General features: G+C 45.3%; 1 protein-coding gene across 1 annotated transcript; it reads right to left on the bottom strand.

The window, feature by feature from the left end:
- Positions 1-2232: 2232 nt before the first annotated feature.
- On the bottom strand, positions 2233-15838 carry LOC140708307 (vomeronasal type-2 receptor 26-like). Its single transcript, XM_078378781.1, has 6 exons — positions 15792-15838; positions 14230-14521; positions 7320-7643; positions 5149-5344; positions 4361-4432; positions 2233-3131 (listed from the first exon to the last, which is right to left on the bottom strand). Exons 1-6 carry the CDS (start codon positions 15836-15838, stop codon positions 2233-2235), a joined length of 1830 nt encoding a protein of 609 aa, XP_078234907.1.
- Positions 15839-17515: the final 1677 nt, after the last annotated feature.

The raw sequence follows: 17515 nt of genomic DNA, 5'->3' as shown, positions 1-17515 counted from the left end.
TTGGACTTTGGTCTTTGCTCTCAATCTAGAGAGATTAAAGTGCTTTCCGTCTGATCTAGTCCGGAGATAGACACCCTCGGTTGCAGTTCCAAAGGCATGCTTCAGCATGACAGCAGAAAAGATCCCAAAAAGTGTTGGTGCAAGGACATAGCCCTGTTTCACTCTGCTTTGGATGTCAAAGGGGTCTGATGTTGAGCCGTCAAAAACTACAGTGCCTTTCATTCCCTCATGGAAAGATCTGATAATTTTAAGGAGACGGGGTGGACATCCAATCTTGGGAAGTATTTTAAAAAGACCATCTCTGCTAACCAAGTCAAATGCTTTTGTAAGGTCAATGAAGGCCACTAAGAGTGGCTGTTGTTGTTCCCTGCATTTCTCCTGCGGCTGTCGGAGGGAGAATACCATGTCAGTGGTAGATCTATTAGCTCGGAATCCACACTGTGATTCTGGAAAGACTCTGTCTGCAAGCACCTGGAGCCTCTTCAGCACAACACGGGCAAGCAGCTTCCCTACAACACTAAGAAGAGAGATGCCACAGTAGTTATTGCAGTCGCCCCTGTCTCCTTTGTTCTTGTACAATGTGACGATGTTTGCATCCTTCATGTCCTGTGGTACTCCACCTTCCCTCCAGCAGAGACAGAAGACTTCATACAGTTCAGTGGTGATGATCTCCTTACAGCATTTCAGCACTTCAGCAGGGATGTTATCCTTTCCAGGTGCCTTGCCGGAGGCAAGGGAATCCAAGGCCACTTTTATTTCTGCTAAGGTTGGTTCATTGTCCAGCTCTTCCAAGACAGGCAGGCACTCAATGTTATTTAATGCTTCTTTGGTTACTACATTCTCTCTGGAATATAGCTCAGAGTAGTGCTGTACCCAGCGTTCCATCTGCTGTGCTCAGTCCTGGATGGGCACACCTGTAGCAGACTTCAAGGGAGCAGATTTCTTCTGTATTGGACCTAAGGCCTGCTTGATACCGTCATACATTCCTTTGATGTTACCTGTGTCTGCTGCTATCTGTATCTGAGAGCAGAGCTGGAGCCAATAATCATTGGAGCATCTCCTGGCAGCCTGTTGGACTTGGCTACGAGCGGCTCAAAGAGCTTGCAAGTTGTACGCGCTAGGACAGGTTTTGTATGCTGCTAGAGCTCTTCTCTTATCCTCGATGGCTGGCATTAGATCCTTTGAATGGGCTTTGAACCAGTCAGCCATCTTTTTGGTCTTCTTGCCAAAGGTGGACAAGGCGGTGTTATAGACAGCGTTCTTGAAATGTTCCCATCGTTCAGGTGCATTTACATTAGCTGGACCTGGAAGGGTTTCCTCGAGTGCTTGGGCAAATTCCTTCACTTTTCTTTGATCGCGAGTCTTGCTGATGTCAATACGTGGTCTTCCTTCCTTTATCGTGTGAGAGAATCTCTTTGTTCACAGTTTTACTCTACTACACACCAGGGAGTGATCAGTATCACAATCAGCACTCTGGTAACTGTGTGTGACCGTAATACTAGGAAGGCTAGAACATCTAGTGAGGATCAGATCAAGCTGATGCCAATGTTTGGATCTTGGATGTCTCCAGGAAACTCTGTGTTGCAGGTTCGTATTAAAGAATGTGTTGCTGACACAGAGACTAAAATAACAGCAAAACTTCGGCAAGCGTTGGCCATTTTCATTCATCTTTCCAATGCCGAAAAGGCCTAGACAAGTGGGCCAAGAATTATGATCAGCACCAACTCTAGCGTTAAAGTCTCCAAGAATAAACACTGCCTCTCTTTCAGGGACTTTTTTGATAGTAGCTGCCAGATCGTCATAGAACTTGTCTTTCACTTCTGGAGTGGATGACAGTGTTGGTGCATATGCACTAATGAGGGTTACTGGTCCTGCTGATGAGTGGAGCTGCAGAGACAGGATTCTTTCACTCCCCACAGTAGGTGGAACAATGCATCTTAGAAGAGTATTTCTGACTGCAAAGCCAACACCATATTCCCTGGTCTGATTCGATGGTTTTTCCTGCCAGAAAAATGAGAAGTTTTTTTCTTTGACAGATCCCAAGTCTGGCAATCCTGTTGGACAACCATACTGCAAAAGAGTTGTATGTGCCTCACAGGCTGGAGGCTGAAGGAAATCCCTAACTCCTACGCAGTCTCAATCTTTGTATCTTTTCTTTAATAAATACTGTATGACTGTATGAAAAAGAAATAGGTCAAGGAACTAAAGAAGCCAAATAAATTACTGTCAGCATTATTTTTTTCTTACTAATTGTTCTCTGGTGTTTAGGTCTGGTCTCAAGATTATAATATAGCATTTTGGGAAGAAGATACAGCCCAGTAAGCCAAGATTAGAAGCCAAGATGGAGAAGATCTCCACGGCCACCATGTATTTCCCTTTGGTGCTCAAATAGGTGGGCACAAAGGACACCCACACACTGCAAAACACCAACATGCTGAAGGTGAGCAGCTTGGCTTCATTGAAACTATCGGGCAATCTTCTGGCAAAGAAAGCCAAAATGAAGCTGGTGATCGCCAGAAGGACCATGTAACCTAAGACAAGGTAGAACATCCTGTCTGAGCCTTCATTGCACTGCACGATGATCTGGTCCATTTGAGATTTCATGTCAAACTCTGGGAAAGGGGGTGAGGTCGCCAGCCACACGATGCAGATGCCACTTTGAATAAGTGAACCGAGAACCACCAGGGACACTCCCAACCTATTTCCCACCCACATCCTGGCCCTGCTTCCCGGTTTGGTGGCCATGAAGGCCAGAACCACCGTGATGGTTTTAGCCAAAATACAAGAAACAGCCACAGTGAAGATGATGCCAAAGGTGGTTTGCCTCAGCAGGCAGGAGATCTTCCCAGGCCAGCCGATGAAGAGGAAGGGGCAGAGGAAGCCCAGGAAGAGAGAGGAGAGCAGGACACAGGTTAAGTTCCAGTTGTTGGCCTTGACAAGGGGAGTGTGCCGGGAGTGAAGGAAGACCCCCATCACCAGAATGGTCAGTCCAGATAACGAAAAGGCACAACACCCCAAAGTTGCTCCCAAAGGTTCTCTGTAGGACAAGTAAGACACTCTTTTCAAGAGGCAGTAATCCTGGCCCTTGTTTGGATACCGATCTTCGTAGCACTTCTCACATCGATCTGCATCTAAAATCCAGAAAGAAAACCACAACTGTTCAAAAAGGTTTCCTCTTGCAAAGGAAGGCAAATTTATTTCAAATGCTTAGAAACAAAAGACACTTTGAAACAAAGGTTCTCTTCAAAGGGTGAACTGGAAGGTTTCTTTCTTTTGGATTTGCATTCCGACATCTACTTATTCCCTTGCATCTCCACCTGCTTGCTTTGTTCTCCCTGAAGCACCAAGGAGCTCAGAGGTGTTGGGAGAAGAGGCTCACAGTAAGCTTTCCCAATTACTAAACCTCCGGGAAATAACCCAAGCCAGGTAGGAGAAGGGCACAGAATCCTAGAAAAATTGAGTTGGAAGAGACCTAGAAGGCCAAGGAGTCCAAACCCCTGCTCAATGCAGGGATCCAAACCAAAGTATACATGACCATTGGTTGTGTTGTTGTTGTTGTTTAGTTGTTTAGTCCGACTCCTCGTGACCCCATGGATCAGAGCACGCCAGACCCTCCTGTCTTTCACTGCCTCCCGGAGTTGGGTCGGATTCATGTTGGTAGTTTTGATGACACTGTCCAACCATCTCATCCTCTGCCGCCTCCTTTTCTTTCCTTCACACTTTCCTAACATCAGGGTCTTTTCCAGGAAGTCTTCACTTTTCACGAGATGGCCAAAGTATTAAAGCCTCAGCTTCAGGATCTGTCCTTCCAGTGAGCACTCAGGGTTCATTTCCTTCAGAATGGATAGGTTTTTTCTCTTTGCATTCCAGGGGATTCTGAAGAGCCTCTAGATTGGTTGTCTAGTTTCCCCCCCCCCAAATGCTTCCAACATTCTGATGCTCACCACCTCGAAAGGGAATTGGTTCTACTAGAGATAAATAAAACCCTCCCAACTTCCGCACCCCTAAAAATTCAGGGTGCTGTGTAGCCTTCTTGAATCCCAGTCCAAAGCCACTTACCCTCCCTTTTTAAAAAAAAACACACCAAAATGGAAATCTACAGAACCAGAGAGGGATTGACTTGGCATGTCATCCAGAAGGACCCCTGCCTAGGCTCCTTTACTGGGGCCCAGAGTAAGCCATAGATCTCTGGACATCCCTCCTAGCAACCATCTTAGTGAAAAAGGGTTGGTATGTGACCAATATTAAAAAGCAGGGACCCCGTCTCACTCTGTCCTCATTGAAGCTGCCCCCTTTTCCAATTACCAGCATGGATGGAAATTCTGCCTTCCGGGCACCGAGCGCATTGGTAACAACAAACTGGCTTCCCCTGCTGGACAATCTTGCTGTAACCGGGCTGGCAGCTCTCCACACAGGCGGCACGAGGAACGGACTACGAGGACATCCAAGAGGAAAAGAGGGAGGTTAAGAGAAATAGGCTCATTTCCACAAATTCACGATGACAATTGCAGGGTGCTTCCATCTGAGACTGCCAATTTCTTTTTCAGGTGTGGGTGAACAGGAAAAAAATAATCTCCCTGATCATAAATGGCAGCAAGGACCATGGGACAAACACAAATAGAAAGGGAAATTTGAATTCTGAAGAAAGAGAGGGAGAAGGATAGATTTGAGAGGCCATGTCTGTGTGTATCTGAGTACATAGAATAATGGTGTTGGAAGGCAACCATTAGCCCATCAAGTCTCTCTCCCTTATCGATGCAGGAACCTTAATTTAACCAAATTTGACCAATGCTTGTCCAAATCCCCTAAAGAAGTTCCATTAAAGACCTAAGAGCACACGTCTTTGAATTGAACCCAATTCCAATTTTCCCCAGGTTTTCATTCCTCATTTCCATTGCCCCTTCTTGCCTTTCCAAGCCCCATCAAATATGCTATGGAGCCCCTACGGGTGAGCCCTCCTCATGGCCAAGAACTCTGGACATCTATCCCTTCTCATGAGATCTCAGTGCAACCTCTTCATCTCAAACCCAGTGTAGTAATGCTTAAATCATCAGGCTGATTTCTAAACATCAGAGAGGATCTGGTGGCTTGAAGCCTTCCACAAAGGAATGGACACCTGATTGAACTTGGGATTCCACACAACGGCACCTCCATTCATGGTGAACGTCTTTCCATCAGGACTATGAGGATCAATCCAACCAACACGCACTCTCCGGAAGGACCGATTAGGGAAGGTCACCAAGTTGTTGACGTCATACCCAAATTCCAGGTCCCCGTTCTCGTTAAAAAAGATTTCATCCCCAGCACTGTTGTTGAAGCGGACGTTTCTCAGGAAAAAGTGAAGCTACATTTAGGGAGAGAAAGAGCTGCTTCTAGTGCACATGGTAAGAGAGGGGTTGAAATTATCTTTCTGGAATTTCAGTAAATGCAACTTTTTATCCATCAAAAATGTTTTAATGTCTCTATTAATATTAACCAATGTGAAGTCCCACGAATGTATCTTTTCAAAAGGAATAAGCGACCTGATGTGTGGAACTTCCGGACTAAAAGACAAGGATGTTCTGTTGCATGGGAAGGGCTCAGCTGCCACCTCCGGGTTGGATTTCTTCCCCAGAAATTCCATTGAGCCAATATATTCCACTGCCAAACATCCATCTTTGAAATGGACAGCATTCAAGATGTGCTCAAGACCTGGGAGTAGAACAAGGATGTTTGGGCTATAGAACTAAGAAGATACCACGTGTTGGATGACCTGGGGACCCTGGGCTCAAATCCAATCTCAACCAGGAAACTCAACAGTTGACCTCATTCATAGCTGTAACAATCTCTCATCCCAACCTACATGACTGGGCAACGGTGAGGGGAAACTGGGGACGATGAGGACGGCCATTTACACTACCTTTAGAGGAATGCCTGGTGTTCAGTTCTCATGAAAAGCACTGTTCAGTGACATCAAGGGGGTTACACATCACCTCCCCTGGCTTGAGTTAATATCTTGGAATGGAAGGAAGATTACAGCAACACCAAAATGGAAAAGACAAACCACAATAATGGGATAGTTCTGCTCTGGTTTCCTGTATCATCAGTTAGATACGGGCCATCAAGTCAGAACCTCAGAAGGCTTCCGAGGTAAGAGAGATATCTAAGAAGTGGTTTTGCCAGGACGACGACCCAATGGTTTTACCTGTTCCACAGCTCCAGAGTGGAATTTGAACACTCGTCTCCACAATCCCAGTGCACCAGTCTACCCACTATCCAGAAATGGGTACCAACCATAGATACTTAGTAGTGACCCAAAACTCAGTGTTGGCTATAAATGCTTCCACGAAGTCTATATGAGAGCAAGAACATTATTAGGGCCACAGAAAGTGCAGGATTTCTCAGTCTGTCAAATTCTATAAGTGGTCTGTGTCAGTGGACATAGTATTTCATCTCATCAACTACATTTTATTTTTATTTAATACCCCACCTTTCCCCTAATAGAGGGGCCCTGGACAGAAGAATCAACATTATTTACCACTTCTTAAATCCTCAGGCCTCATTGAAAAATAGGATTCTACCATGTGTGGAAAGCCTCTTTAAATGTTCTTTAACCAAATAATCCTCAGAAAGACAACAGGTGGTGCCACTTCACTATGTTCTGGAAGAAATAGGGAGTTAAATTGTGGGATAAATTCTAGAACTCACATTACTTGCCGCTAATATTTCTTCAAGGCATATTACATTAATTTCTCTATCTGTGCACAAGGAAACTCCTTACACTTCGCCTGCAGTCTGGAGGAAGCCTAACTTACCTGCCAAGGTTGACCAGCCAAACGACCCTCTCCGTCTCTAGTCCTCATGGCTCTCTGTTTTGCTATGGGTGAGGACATGGCGTGGAGAGCATGTGCCACAGCATAGACCGCATTGTAGACACTGTAGCTCTGCCCAGACATTTTCAGCTCAAACACGGACCGAGAGAGGCGCCCAAGACTCTCTTCCCCAGTACATTTACTTAGAAAAGGCAAATCATACGCTGGAAGTGAGCACAGGAATGCAGTTTGCCAGAATAGTTTGAAGTAGACAATGTTTGACTTATAGGGATTCAAACTCTCAAGAAAATCTTGAAATCCTGGCACCACATTGGAGTGAAGGGAGAAGGACAAGGTGCCATTGAGGGACTTTGCTGGGAATGGATCTGAAGGGAGAACACTGGTGACATCCCACTGGGCTGTTATGATCCAAACTTTTTCCATTGGCCGATTCTGGTCAATTTCCAAGCTGATTAGAAGTATTCGTAAACCGTCCATAGATTGGCCATCTCCATGGACAAGCCATACATTGAGCGGGTGCAACAGGAGTGCAGAGAACAGGAGGCCCAGGAGTGTATCAATTGTCTCGTTCGAAATGTGAGTTATCACCATTGGAAGGAATTCAGTCACTGAGACACAGATGTTGTTCTGCAAGAGCCTTGGCCTCAGGGTTCGGAGAAACGCTTCCCCAGTGCCATCACTGGACAGGAGGAGGCCAATCCAGTTCCACCCAAAATATTTGAGCAGCTCAACAATCCCATCGTATTGAGGTTCTTCATTTGGAATCATCCGGAAGAAAAAGGGGAACTGGGTTTGGTCACTCAAGACAGGGTCAAAAGAGCCGTAGGAAAGCTAGAGCAAGAGGGGAATAACAAAAGTTATTTGTGTCCGAGAAATGACAAATCATTGGGTCATAATTCATGCACTGGTGGCTAGGTTTGCAGATGACAGAAAACTTTTCTACGTGGTGAAGATCAGGAGGGATTGTGAAGAGCCTCCAGAAGGATCTCTCCGGACTGGGGAAATGGCCAGCAAAATGGCAAATGCATTGCAGTATAAGAACTTGTAAAGTAATGCACATTGGGGCAAAAAATTTGAAACTTTCGCTAATGGGTTCTGAGCTGTCTGTGACGGATCTTGAAAGAGAGCTTGGTGTGCTGGTGGACAGCTCAAAAAAAGTGTCAACCCAGTGTGCGGCAGTAGTGAAGAAGGCCAATTACATGCCAGGTAGTCATGACTGAGATGTAAAAAATTATGGAGGGGATGGATAGTGTGGATAGAGGGAACGTCTTTTCCCTCACACACAATACTTTATGCTTTATGAGGAGCACCTGTTGTGCACACCCACAGCCCTAACAGCCCGGCAGTGAAGGTATACGCTCTCCCATCTCCATATGATTTTTAACACCCGCATCTCCTTGTCTGAAGCTCAGAGAGGGCCAGTGCTATTCTCTATAACTGGGTGGACCTAGGTGTGACAAACCCAGACCTACTGGGATATGCCACAGTTTCACTAAGCTGCCACCAACCATTCCCTATAAGAAGTCACACAGACCAGGGATGGATTTTTAACAAATAAAAGAACAAGGTTTATTAAATAACACACAGGGAAAAATAAAATGATCAGGTGAATAAGATACAGTAACGTGGCTTAGTCTCAATCATACATACACACAGTTTGGTTCACACAGAACACTTAACTTGAAGCACAGACCCTGAACCTATCAGTTCTGGCTAACCCTACAGACACCTGAACCTATCAGGTTGGTACTGACTGACACACAGTAGTACCCTGTCTGACACACAGACTCTCACTCAAGCTTCTTCTCTCAGCTCTTCTCCAGCTTCTCCCACCTTCTCCACACACGCTCCACATATATATACAGTACAGCCCCTCCTCCTGATGTCCCGCCTTCCACTCCCCATAGGATGGAACTTTCCCTCCAAACCCATGACAGACAGGTAACATCAGTGCTGTATGTAACACCTCCCCTCTTTATAAGTTGTTTTGTAGGGGGAAAGCTAAAGTGCTTTTCTCCAAAAAACAACCTGGTTAAAACACACAAAAACAGTTATACATACAATACCATACTTACTTATACTTACACTCTATTAGGCATTTAAACATTTACCATTAACAATACATCAAGTTACCTTTATTCATACAAACCAATCATGTTTAATAAACAGGTACATTTAACTTTTTGTCACCAAAATATATACATAGTCCATGTTTCTTTCGCCGTCTTCATTCTTCAGGTCTTCTTGACAAGGCGTCAGCAACACAGTTCACTGACCCTCTGACCACCTTCACTTCAAAGTCATAGTCTTGCAGATTTAAAGCCCACCTCATAAGTTTGCTATTGTGGGTTTTCATTGTCTTTAACCATTGCAGTGGTGAATGGTCAGTGCACAGAACAAAATGTCTTCCCCAGATGTAAGGCTTGGCCTTCTGGATCGCGTAGACTATGGCCAGGCACTCCTTCTCCACGGTTGCCAAATGTCTCTCACCTTTCTGGAGTTTCCTACTCAGGTAGGACACTGGATGCTGGTCACCATTCTCATCTTCCTGGCAAAGAACTGCTCCTACCCCGCTGTTAGACGCATCGGTGTAGATGAAGAACTCCCGGTTGAAGTCTGGAGCATGCAGCACTGGATAGTTGATGAGCGCCTCCTTCAACCTCTGGAACGCCTCCTCACAGTCGCTGGTCCACGGGATGCGGTCATCAGTCTTCTTCCTCGTCAGATCGGTCAGCGGAGCCGCAATCTCGCTAAACCTCGGGATGAACTTTCTGTAGTAGCCCACCAACCCAAGAAATGATTTGACTTTTTTCTTGGTGTTGGGTCTGGGCCAATCACGAACTGCTTCTATCTTGGCCTCGAGGGGTTTTATCCCTCCTCCCCCTACTATGTGACCCAAGTATTTTATTTCTGGGCTACCCAGCTGCAGTTTGTTCTCTTTGCAGGGCCTAGGCCAAAGCATTTCCTCCCCTGGGTTAAAGTGCCTCTCCCGGCCTTCCTGGTCATCCCAAGCTTTCTTTCTGACCTTTTGAGCTTGCAGGGTCTCTGCTGCTAGCTCTAGGTTTCTCTTTAGGTCATTCCTTAAAGAGTCTATATATGTCACAACGTCTTGTGGGTCATCCTGGGTGATCTGCTCCCAATTTTGTTTGATCAAATCAAGGGGCCCTTTCACCCTTCTCCCAAATAAAAGTTCAAACGGACTGAACCCGGTACTGGCTTGTGGCACTGATCGATAAGCAAACAAAAGGGATTGCAGCTTCTGGTCCCAATTGTTTGGATTCTCTGCCAAGTAAGCCCTAATCATGCGCATTAGAGTCCCATTGAACTTCTCAGTTAACCCATTACTTTCAGGGTGATAGGCAGTGGTTTCCTTGTGCTTAATTCCACAGATTTGCCATAAGCGTTTCATGAGCTTCGATGTAAATGATGCTCCCAAATCTGTGATTATTTCTGAGGCAAATCCCATCCTGGACATATACCCCACCAAGGCATCTGCCACTGTGTTAGTTTCAATGTTAGTCAAGGGTATGGCTTCAGGGTACCTCGTGGCATGGTCCACAATGGTGAGAATGAACCTGTTCCCTCTCTTTGTGGCCTTGGGCAAAGGTCCCACAATATCCACCCCTATGCATTTGAACGGAGTGTCAATCACAGGCAAAGGGCACAACTTTGCTTTGGTCCTGTCGCGGCTATTCCCCTGCCTTTGACACACATCACATTGTTTACAGAACTCCCTGATCTGCTTCCCTATGTCAGGCCAGTAAAAATTCTGTGTGATTCTCTGCTGTGTTTTGTTCACCCCTAAGTGCGCAGCAAACATGTCAGAGTGCCCCCTTTGTAAGATCATGGGGCGATACTTTTCAGGTACCACTAGCTGACTTCGGATCCCATCTCCCCCTTTTGAGATATTCCTCAGGGTCTCTCTATACAAAATCCCCTTTTTCTCTAGAAATCTCACTGGGGTTTCAGGTGTTAGCTGGGCGTCAGTCACCTGTTCAAAACACTTTTGGAGAGTGGCGTCTGCCTTTTGCTCTTGTCCAAATCTGCTGTCTGTGGTTAAGGTTTCCACCACAGCTTCTGAACTCCCCTCTGCTTCCGTCTCTGGCTCATCATTACCCCCCTGAACTGTCCCTGTGGTGGCTTGTGAACGTGTAATCACTAGCACCCGTTTCACATGTTCAGCCAGGTCATTTCCCACGAGCACGGCTGCTGGCAGAGTCGATGAAATCGCTAGCCGCCAAACTCCCCTCCAGCCTTGAAAGTTCACAGGTACCTCCGCTACTGGCAGTGAGATCACCTGCCCCTCAATCCCTGCCACCTTCATGCTCTCATTTGGGATTATATATTCCCTAGGAATAATATCTGGATGGCACAGGGTCACCTGGGAACAAGTGTCCCTCAACCCCCGATACTGATGGTCAAGTATTCCTACGTCCACCCCTGCTGTTTCAAACAACTGAGAATCTGTTCTCACGAGCAAGCAGCGCTTGACCTCCACAAGAGGACCATTTTCCTCAGCCTGATCAGCAGATGTAACTGTTCCAGATTGAGTAGCCATGGCAACAGGCTCCCTCAGTGACAAGGGGCTTTGCTCTTTCTGGACACAGAACACAGCTTTTGGCTTGGTTCCACTCAAATCCTGAGGCACATTTCCCTTTATCTGCTTCCATTTCTCACACCCTGAGATTAGATGGCCCTTTCCCTGACAGAAATAACATTTTCTGCTGTACTTGGAGTCTTTCTCCTCTGGTTTTGGTTTTCCCTCCAAAATCTGGTTCCTGGACTGGCTCTGCCCAGAAGTTTTATCAACAGAATGGCCGCCCATTTTTGGCGGGCCCTGAACTAACCCTTTGGAGTACTTAGGGTCCCATGTTTCCCTCATGTTTTCTTCAGAATAATTCAGGTTTTGATGTTGTGCCTTAACCTGTGTGCCTTCTTTTGGTTTCTTTTCTAGCTGCAATTCCTTCTCTTTTATTCTCAAATCCAGCTCCTTTTGCTTAGCCTCAAACTCAGCCCTGATCTGTAAAAGTTCTTCCTCAGCCCTAGCTTTTATCTCTTTTACTTTTTCTTCAGTCTTATCTCTGATTTCCTTTAATTTAATGTCTTTTTGCTGATTATATTTTTCAAGATCTTGCTCACTTTGTCTGGCCTGAGCCTCATACTTTTCTTTTTCCAAAATTTCTTCAACTGATAAATTGTTATTTCTCTTATTGAGGAATGTTAATTCTAATTGTGCCATTCTAATTCTGTGTTTCAGTTCCATCTCTTTTATCCTCATGGCCATTCCCCTTTCCTTGGCATCTGCCTCTGCCTGACTGATTTCAGCTCTTTCTCTTCCTCTCATTTTAAGCTGTTCAATTTGTTCCTCCTTCTCTAGTTCTTTCATTCTGAATTCATGTTCTAGAGATAACTTAAAGTTTCTTAGGTCTCCCTGTGGTTCTCTCACTTCCTCCATTTCCCTCACCCTCAGTTCATGCTGTTGGGCTAGGAGTATTTTTCTGAGTTCTGGGTTCTGTTCTCCCGTGCTCTCATCCTGCACTGAGCCAAATTCATCCTCAGAACCTTGGTCCACCTGTGGGTCTTTCACTTCACCCATTTCTGCCATTTGGCTTCGAGTCAAGGGCATAATCCCCCCCCCAGAACAGGCTGCTTTCAAAAGTCAAGCCTCAGAATAAAGCGACCACTTTTTTTTTTCCTTTTGCCTCAGAACCAGCTTTCTACAGATTACTGCTGTTCTTCAGCACTAACTTGCAACAGTTGCGAGCCAGAGTCTACCCCCCTCTGCTAGGCCTCTCAGCAGGCAGGCTAGATCACTGCTACTACACACTTTTGCCTCAGCTTTTTTCCCGCCAAAACAAGTTGCCTCAGAGCTCCCTAATCTAGTCCCCAATCTGAGGTTACACGTTCTTCTATTAGTGCACCTCCCCGTGAGGTACACCTAGAAGATTACCTACGTGCTCTCAGATTGTCCCTGACTAGACCCCCCTTGCTCTGGGCACTCTTGCCAAGGCTTTGCTGGACCACTGGACAACTGGACCAGTCGTATCCCACACGCTGGACACCAATCAATGTGACAAACCCAGACCTACTGGGATATGCCACAGTTTCACTAAGCTGCCACCAACCATTCCCTATAAGAAGTCACACAGACCAGGGATGGATTTTTAACAAATAAAAGAACAAGGTTTATTAAATAACACACAGGGAAAAATAAAATGATCAGGTGAATAAGATACAGTAACGTGGCTTAGTCTCAATCATACATACACACAGTTTGGTTCACACAGAACACTTAACTTGAAGCACAGACCCTGAACCTATCAGTTCTGGCTAACCCTACAGACACCTGAACCTATCAGGTTGGTACTGACTGACACACAGTAGTACCCTGTCTGACACACAGACTCTCACTCAAGCTTCTTCTCTCAGCTCTTCTCCAGCTTCTCCCACCTTCTCCACACACGCTCCACATATATATACAGTACAGCCCCTCCTCCTGATGTCCCGCCTTCCACTCCCCATAGGATGGAACTTTCCCTCCAAACCCATGACAGACAGGTAACATCAGTGCTGTATGTAACACTAGGCTCTGACTTTGAATACATCATTTTCCTGTATGCCACCATGTGAAAAACCTAATGTATGATTTCAGAAAGAATGACTAATGATGTGAAAGTCTTTGGCAGAGAAGCTTGAAAAGAAGCTGGTGGGAAAACTACATGATTGATTTTCTATTTTATTTATATATTTTATTTATTTTATTAGATTTATACCCCACCCATCAAGACAGACAGTCTACTCTGGGCGGCATAACAAAATTTAAAAACAATAAAACCAATAACATACAAAAATCCAAGATATATAAATGCAGATATTAAAAATACAGCCAGAGGGAAAGTCAGCCTAAAAACCTATATCTTTACTTTACTTCTAAAAAGCTAAACTCTCGAATTCTAGTGCTCATGTGAAGGACTTCTCGAGAACTACTGGATTACTCAATGGTTTAGATCTCTGGCTCCGGAGCCAGAGGTTGGGAGTTCTAATCCCCATTGTGCTTCCCGGAAAGAGGCTGGACTTGAGGATCCATCGGGTCCCTTCCAGCTCTGCAGTTCAAAGGTTACTCAAAGCTATAGAGAAGGTGGGCCTTTGGCAGCTGATTCCAAGCAGTCCCTAGCAAGGATGAGTTGGCAGCATCTCTACAGGGGAGTAGATCCCTTTCTGTGTGCAATCTATAGTCAAAACACACAGGGAGCTGATGATGAGTATCAACACAAGAGCAGCTCTCTCTTACTCTCTCTCCCATTTGCAAATGGGGCACCCTTTCTGATCCAAGCATAACCAACCACCTCTTCAAGTACAATCTCCCATCATCTCCTTCTTAAAGGCTTTCTCTCTGCCCACACATGAAATGACATACCTGTGGCACTTTGTAGGTGCTTAAGACGTTGGCCATCTGGATGGAGCTGGGGGAGGTTAAGGCACCGATGACGGCCAGGAGCCTTGCCCCCTTCTCACAGGAGTAGTTCAACACATTCCCCTGTGATCTGAAAAGCAGATCGAGGGTGGCCTTACAGGCTCTCCAGGCACTGAAAAAGTCATCAGCCACGACAGATCCCAGTGTGGTATTTGGCAACAGCGTGTTGTCCTTGTTGATCTCATGAATGGCAAACAGAAAGGCCAGGACATGCTGGTAGTTTTTAGGGATCATGCTGGAAAGAGAGTTTCACAGGGTCTTACATCGTGACATCAGAGAAAGAAAGGAAAGGAACTGCTATAACATTCTGATTGATGATCTTCCAAGCAAACCTGATTTGGGCATCTTTCTCCATCTGAATTATTGGGCGAATGTTTTATTTGTCCCTCTCGTGGAACTAGACAGGATACTTGTTTTGTGACAACAAACATGAGGAACCCTTAGGTCACTTCACTGATCTCAAACCCATTCACTCTCCTTTGATCACTTTAGTGGTTGATCTCAAACATTCTGCTAAGTGACCAACAACTCCTAGTATCGCCTCTGGGGAACATTCACACCTAATTAAAGTGTTCTAGGGGATACTAAATTTCTATTGGTAAGAGTCCACGGCACCCGTCCAAGACATCATGCTGTGAATGTGACCCTCTGCAGAAATGTGGACTATGCCATCATATTGTTGGGATCCCCTCAATGTGAATGGGGGAATTTTTTAGCGGGTAACAATATGAAAAATAACCAGAAAGGAATGAAAACTTTGAGATACAATATGGCCTAGTTGAATGGGTTTGCCCAGATTTTAGATATGTCCCTGTTACACTATTAGCAGCTCTGATTTCCGTGTTTTTCATTAAGGTTGGGGGACAAGTCTCTAGTCCTTAGCAGACTCCACTGCTTTTTGTGTGTGGTGTAGGACAGTGGAACAAACCTGGGCTGCTTAAGACAGTATTGAAACAAGGACAGAGAACTGGGGTGGGGAAGTAGAGGTGGGATCTTTCAATGGATAGTATGTTTGGGCTTCTTCATGCAGAATATTATGGGGTGTGCACAATGGGAGGAAATGTCCTGGAGGAGCCCTTGGCTACTTGCTTGAGTGACGTTCTTTCTTGGTCCAGATTGAATCAACCAGCCAGTCTGTGCAATTCTTTTGATTCTTTTAAGTAACAACATTTTGAAAGCCCATGGGTTGGTGAAAAAGCACTCAGTCGAAAGCCAGATAATTTAGGCAGAGTGCTTTTGCACCATGACCAATCCAGTACAGACCCTTCAAACAATAAACAGGTACTTACATTCCTCTTGGTGAGGTTTCTGGACGCACCTTGTACTGGAGTGAAGGCATTTCAGGAAAGAAAACAGACACAGTTTCTCCAATGAGAACATCTTCTCTAGAGGAAGGGAGAGTATATGGAGCATCTGGTTCTCTCCTATATCTGAGGGTGTTCAAACTTTTGTTGGACGTATGAGGAAAGACAAGGAAGAGGAGGAAGAAGAAGAAGAAGACTAACCTGAATGCCAGCACAAAATGGCCCCAGTTGGAAAAGTCAACCCGCATTGTCACCTAACTGATAATTCCCAAGCTTGTGAGTTCAATGCCCTTCCTTAGACAACACAAGAAACAACTCATTGAAGACAAAAGAGAGGTTCGAAATGTAGACTTCAACCTAAAAGCTGAATCAAGCTTGCTTTGCTCTGTTCATCAAGCTTCAATGAAAAAAAAGTTTCACCCTGAATCAACTACTCATTCTCTATTTCTTCAAACCAAGCATTGCCTTGAAGTGGAGCCCACGGGCTGTAAAATTCCACAGGGTTTACTCACAGGAAGAAGGAGACAAGACTATATATTAGCAGGGTAGGAGAACAACTTGTTGTGCTCACTTCTGCTAAGGGGCCCAGGGGGCCTGTAAATTTTGAAAAAAGGAAGCAGGTGTCAAACATAATGGTTGGGCTAATTGTAGGGCAGAGGATTTCCGGAACCCCAAGGCCCTGGTCAGCCAGGGAAAACCAGAGGAAACATGTTGCTTGATTTGGGATCCTACTATTAGTTCCAGCATAGAGGGAATGAAATCCATCCAAAAGCTCAGGATCACACCCTTTTGAGATCCAATGCATGCTGGTTCATGGGTCTCCCATTGCAAATGAGAAGAAACTGGGGGATTTGACAAAGGAGGTCTTGGACAAACAACCAAGCTCAAGAAACAGAGTGACTCATCGTGTTGAGTTCCAATAACATTTACTGAATGCAAAGTCCAGACTTAGATGTTGTCTCGTCGTACAGGAAATGCTACAGAGCAAGGAAACCGGAAGTGAAGCTTAATCAGTAAATAGTTGTTTATTGTGCTCATGAGCTATGGTATCTTTGTAAAGTTGCAACATATATACAAAGGATACCCTATCCTCCATGCTTTAAAACTTTGATTTGATCCTTCAGGACCCAAAAAAGGGGGGTGAATGGAGTCCCCAACATGAGATAGCAGGTCCCATTAGGGTTGCCTGGTCTGAAGGATGAAAACTCAACTCGGTAGAAGTGGTACCCAATGGAGGATAAAATCTGTTCCTTGGTCCCAAGACAGCATGGAACCTGGGGTGGCTCCCAATTATAGTCTGACCTGTCCCTGGGGCATCACAAGGCCTCGCCTCATAACATCCCTGGAATTGAGTCCAATGATCTTGTAACACCTCAACCTGTGGTCTCGGAGCTTCTTCGAAAACCCCTTGCAGTAGACGAGGATGCTGAGCTGCTAACCTTATGCTCTATGTGGTTCTGAACCACACGGCGACAGTGGGAAACATTCAAACTTGATTCTGTTATTTAAAAAAATTCTCCTGTGAGCAGATGTTTGTATTTTTTTGTATCTGGAGCTCAGGACTAGCCTGGGATTAGACTTGAAATTTGGCACTATCTACTCCAGTGTGCAGAAAAAGCCCCCACCATATTCCTGCCTCCTTCTCTCCGCCCTGCACAGTCACGATGCCGTCCCCGGACCCAAACCATTTAGGCCAGGGGTCAGGGAACTTTTTTACCTTTTATACCCCCCAAAATTGATATACACCAACATTACCCCCTTGATTCGAAAGGAAGGAAATCATACATTATTTGATTTAAAAATATTATTGAATCAACACAGACTGTGTACCAAACTAGCAGGATGCACCAAATTTGATAAAGATGTGCACTATTTTGGCTGGAACACATTGCACTCCAGCCATGGTGTGGTATAGGGAGTAGTAA

Source organism: Pogona vitticeps, chromosome 6 (genome assembly GCF_051106095.1).
Source record: "Pogona vitticeps strain Pit_001003342236 chromosome 6, PviZW2.1, whole genome shotgun sequence".
Classification (NCBI taxonomy): Eukaryota; Metazoa; Chordata; class Lepidosauria; order Squamata; family Agamidae; genus Pogona; species Pogona vitticeps.
Note: the sequence above shows the minus strand (reverse complement) of the source record. Positions and strands in the feature narration are given on the sequence as shown.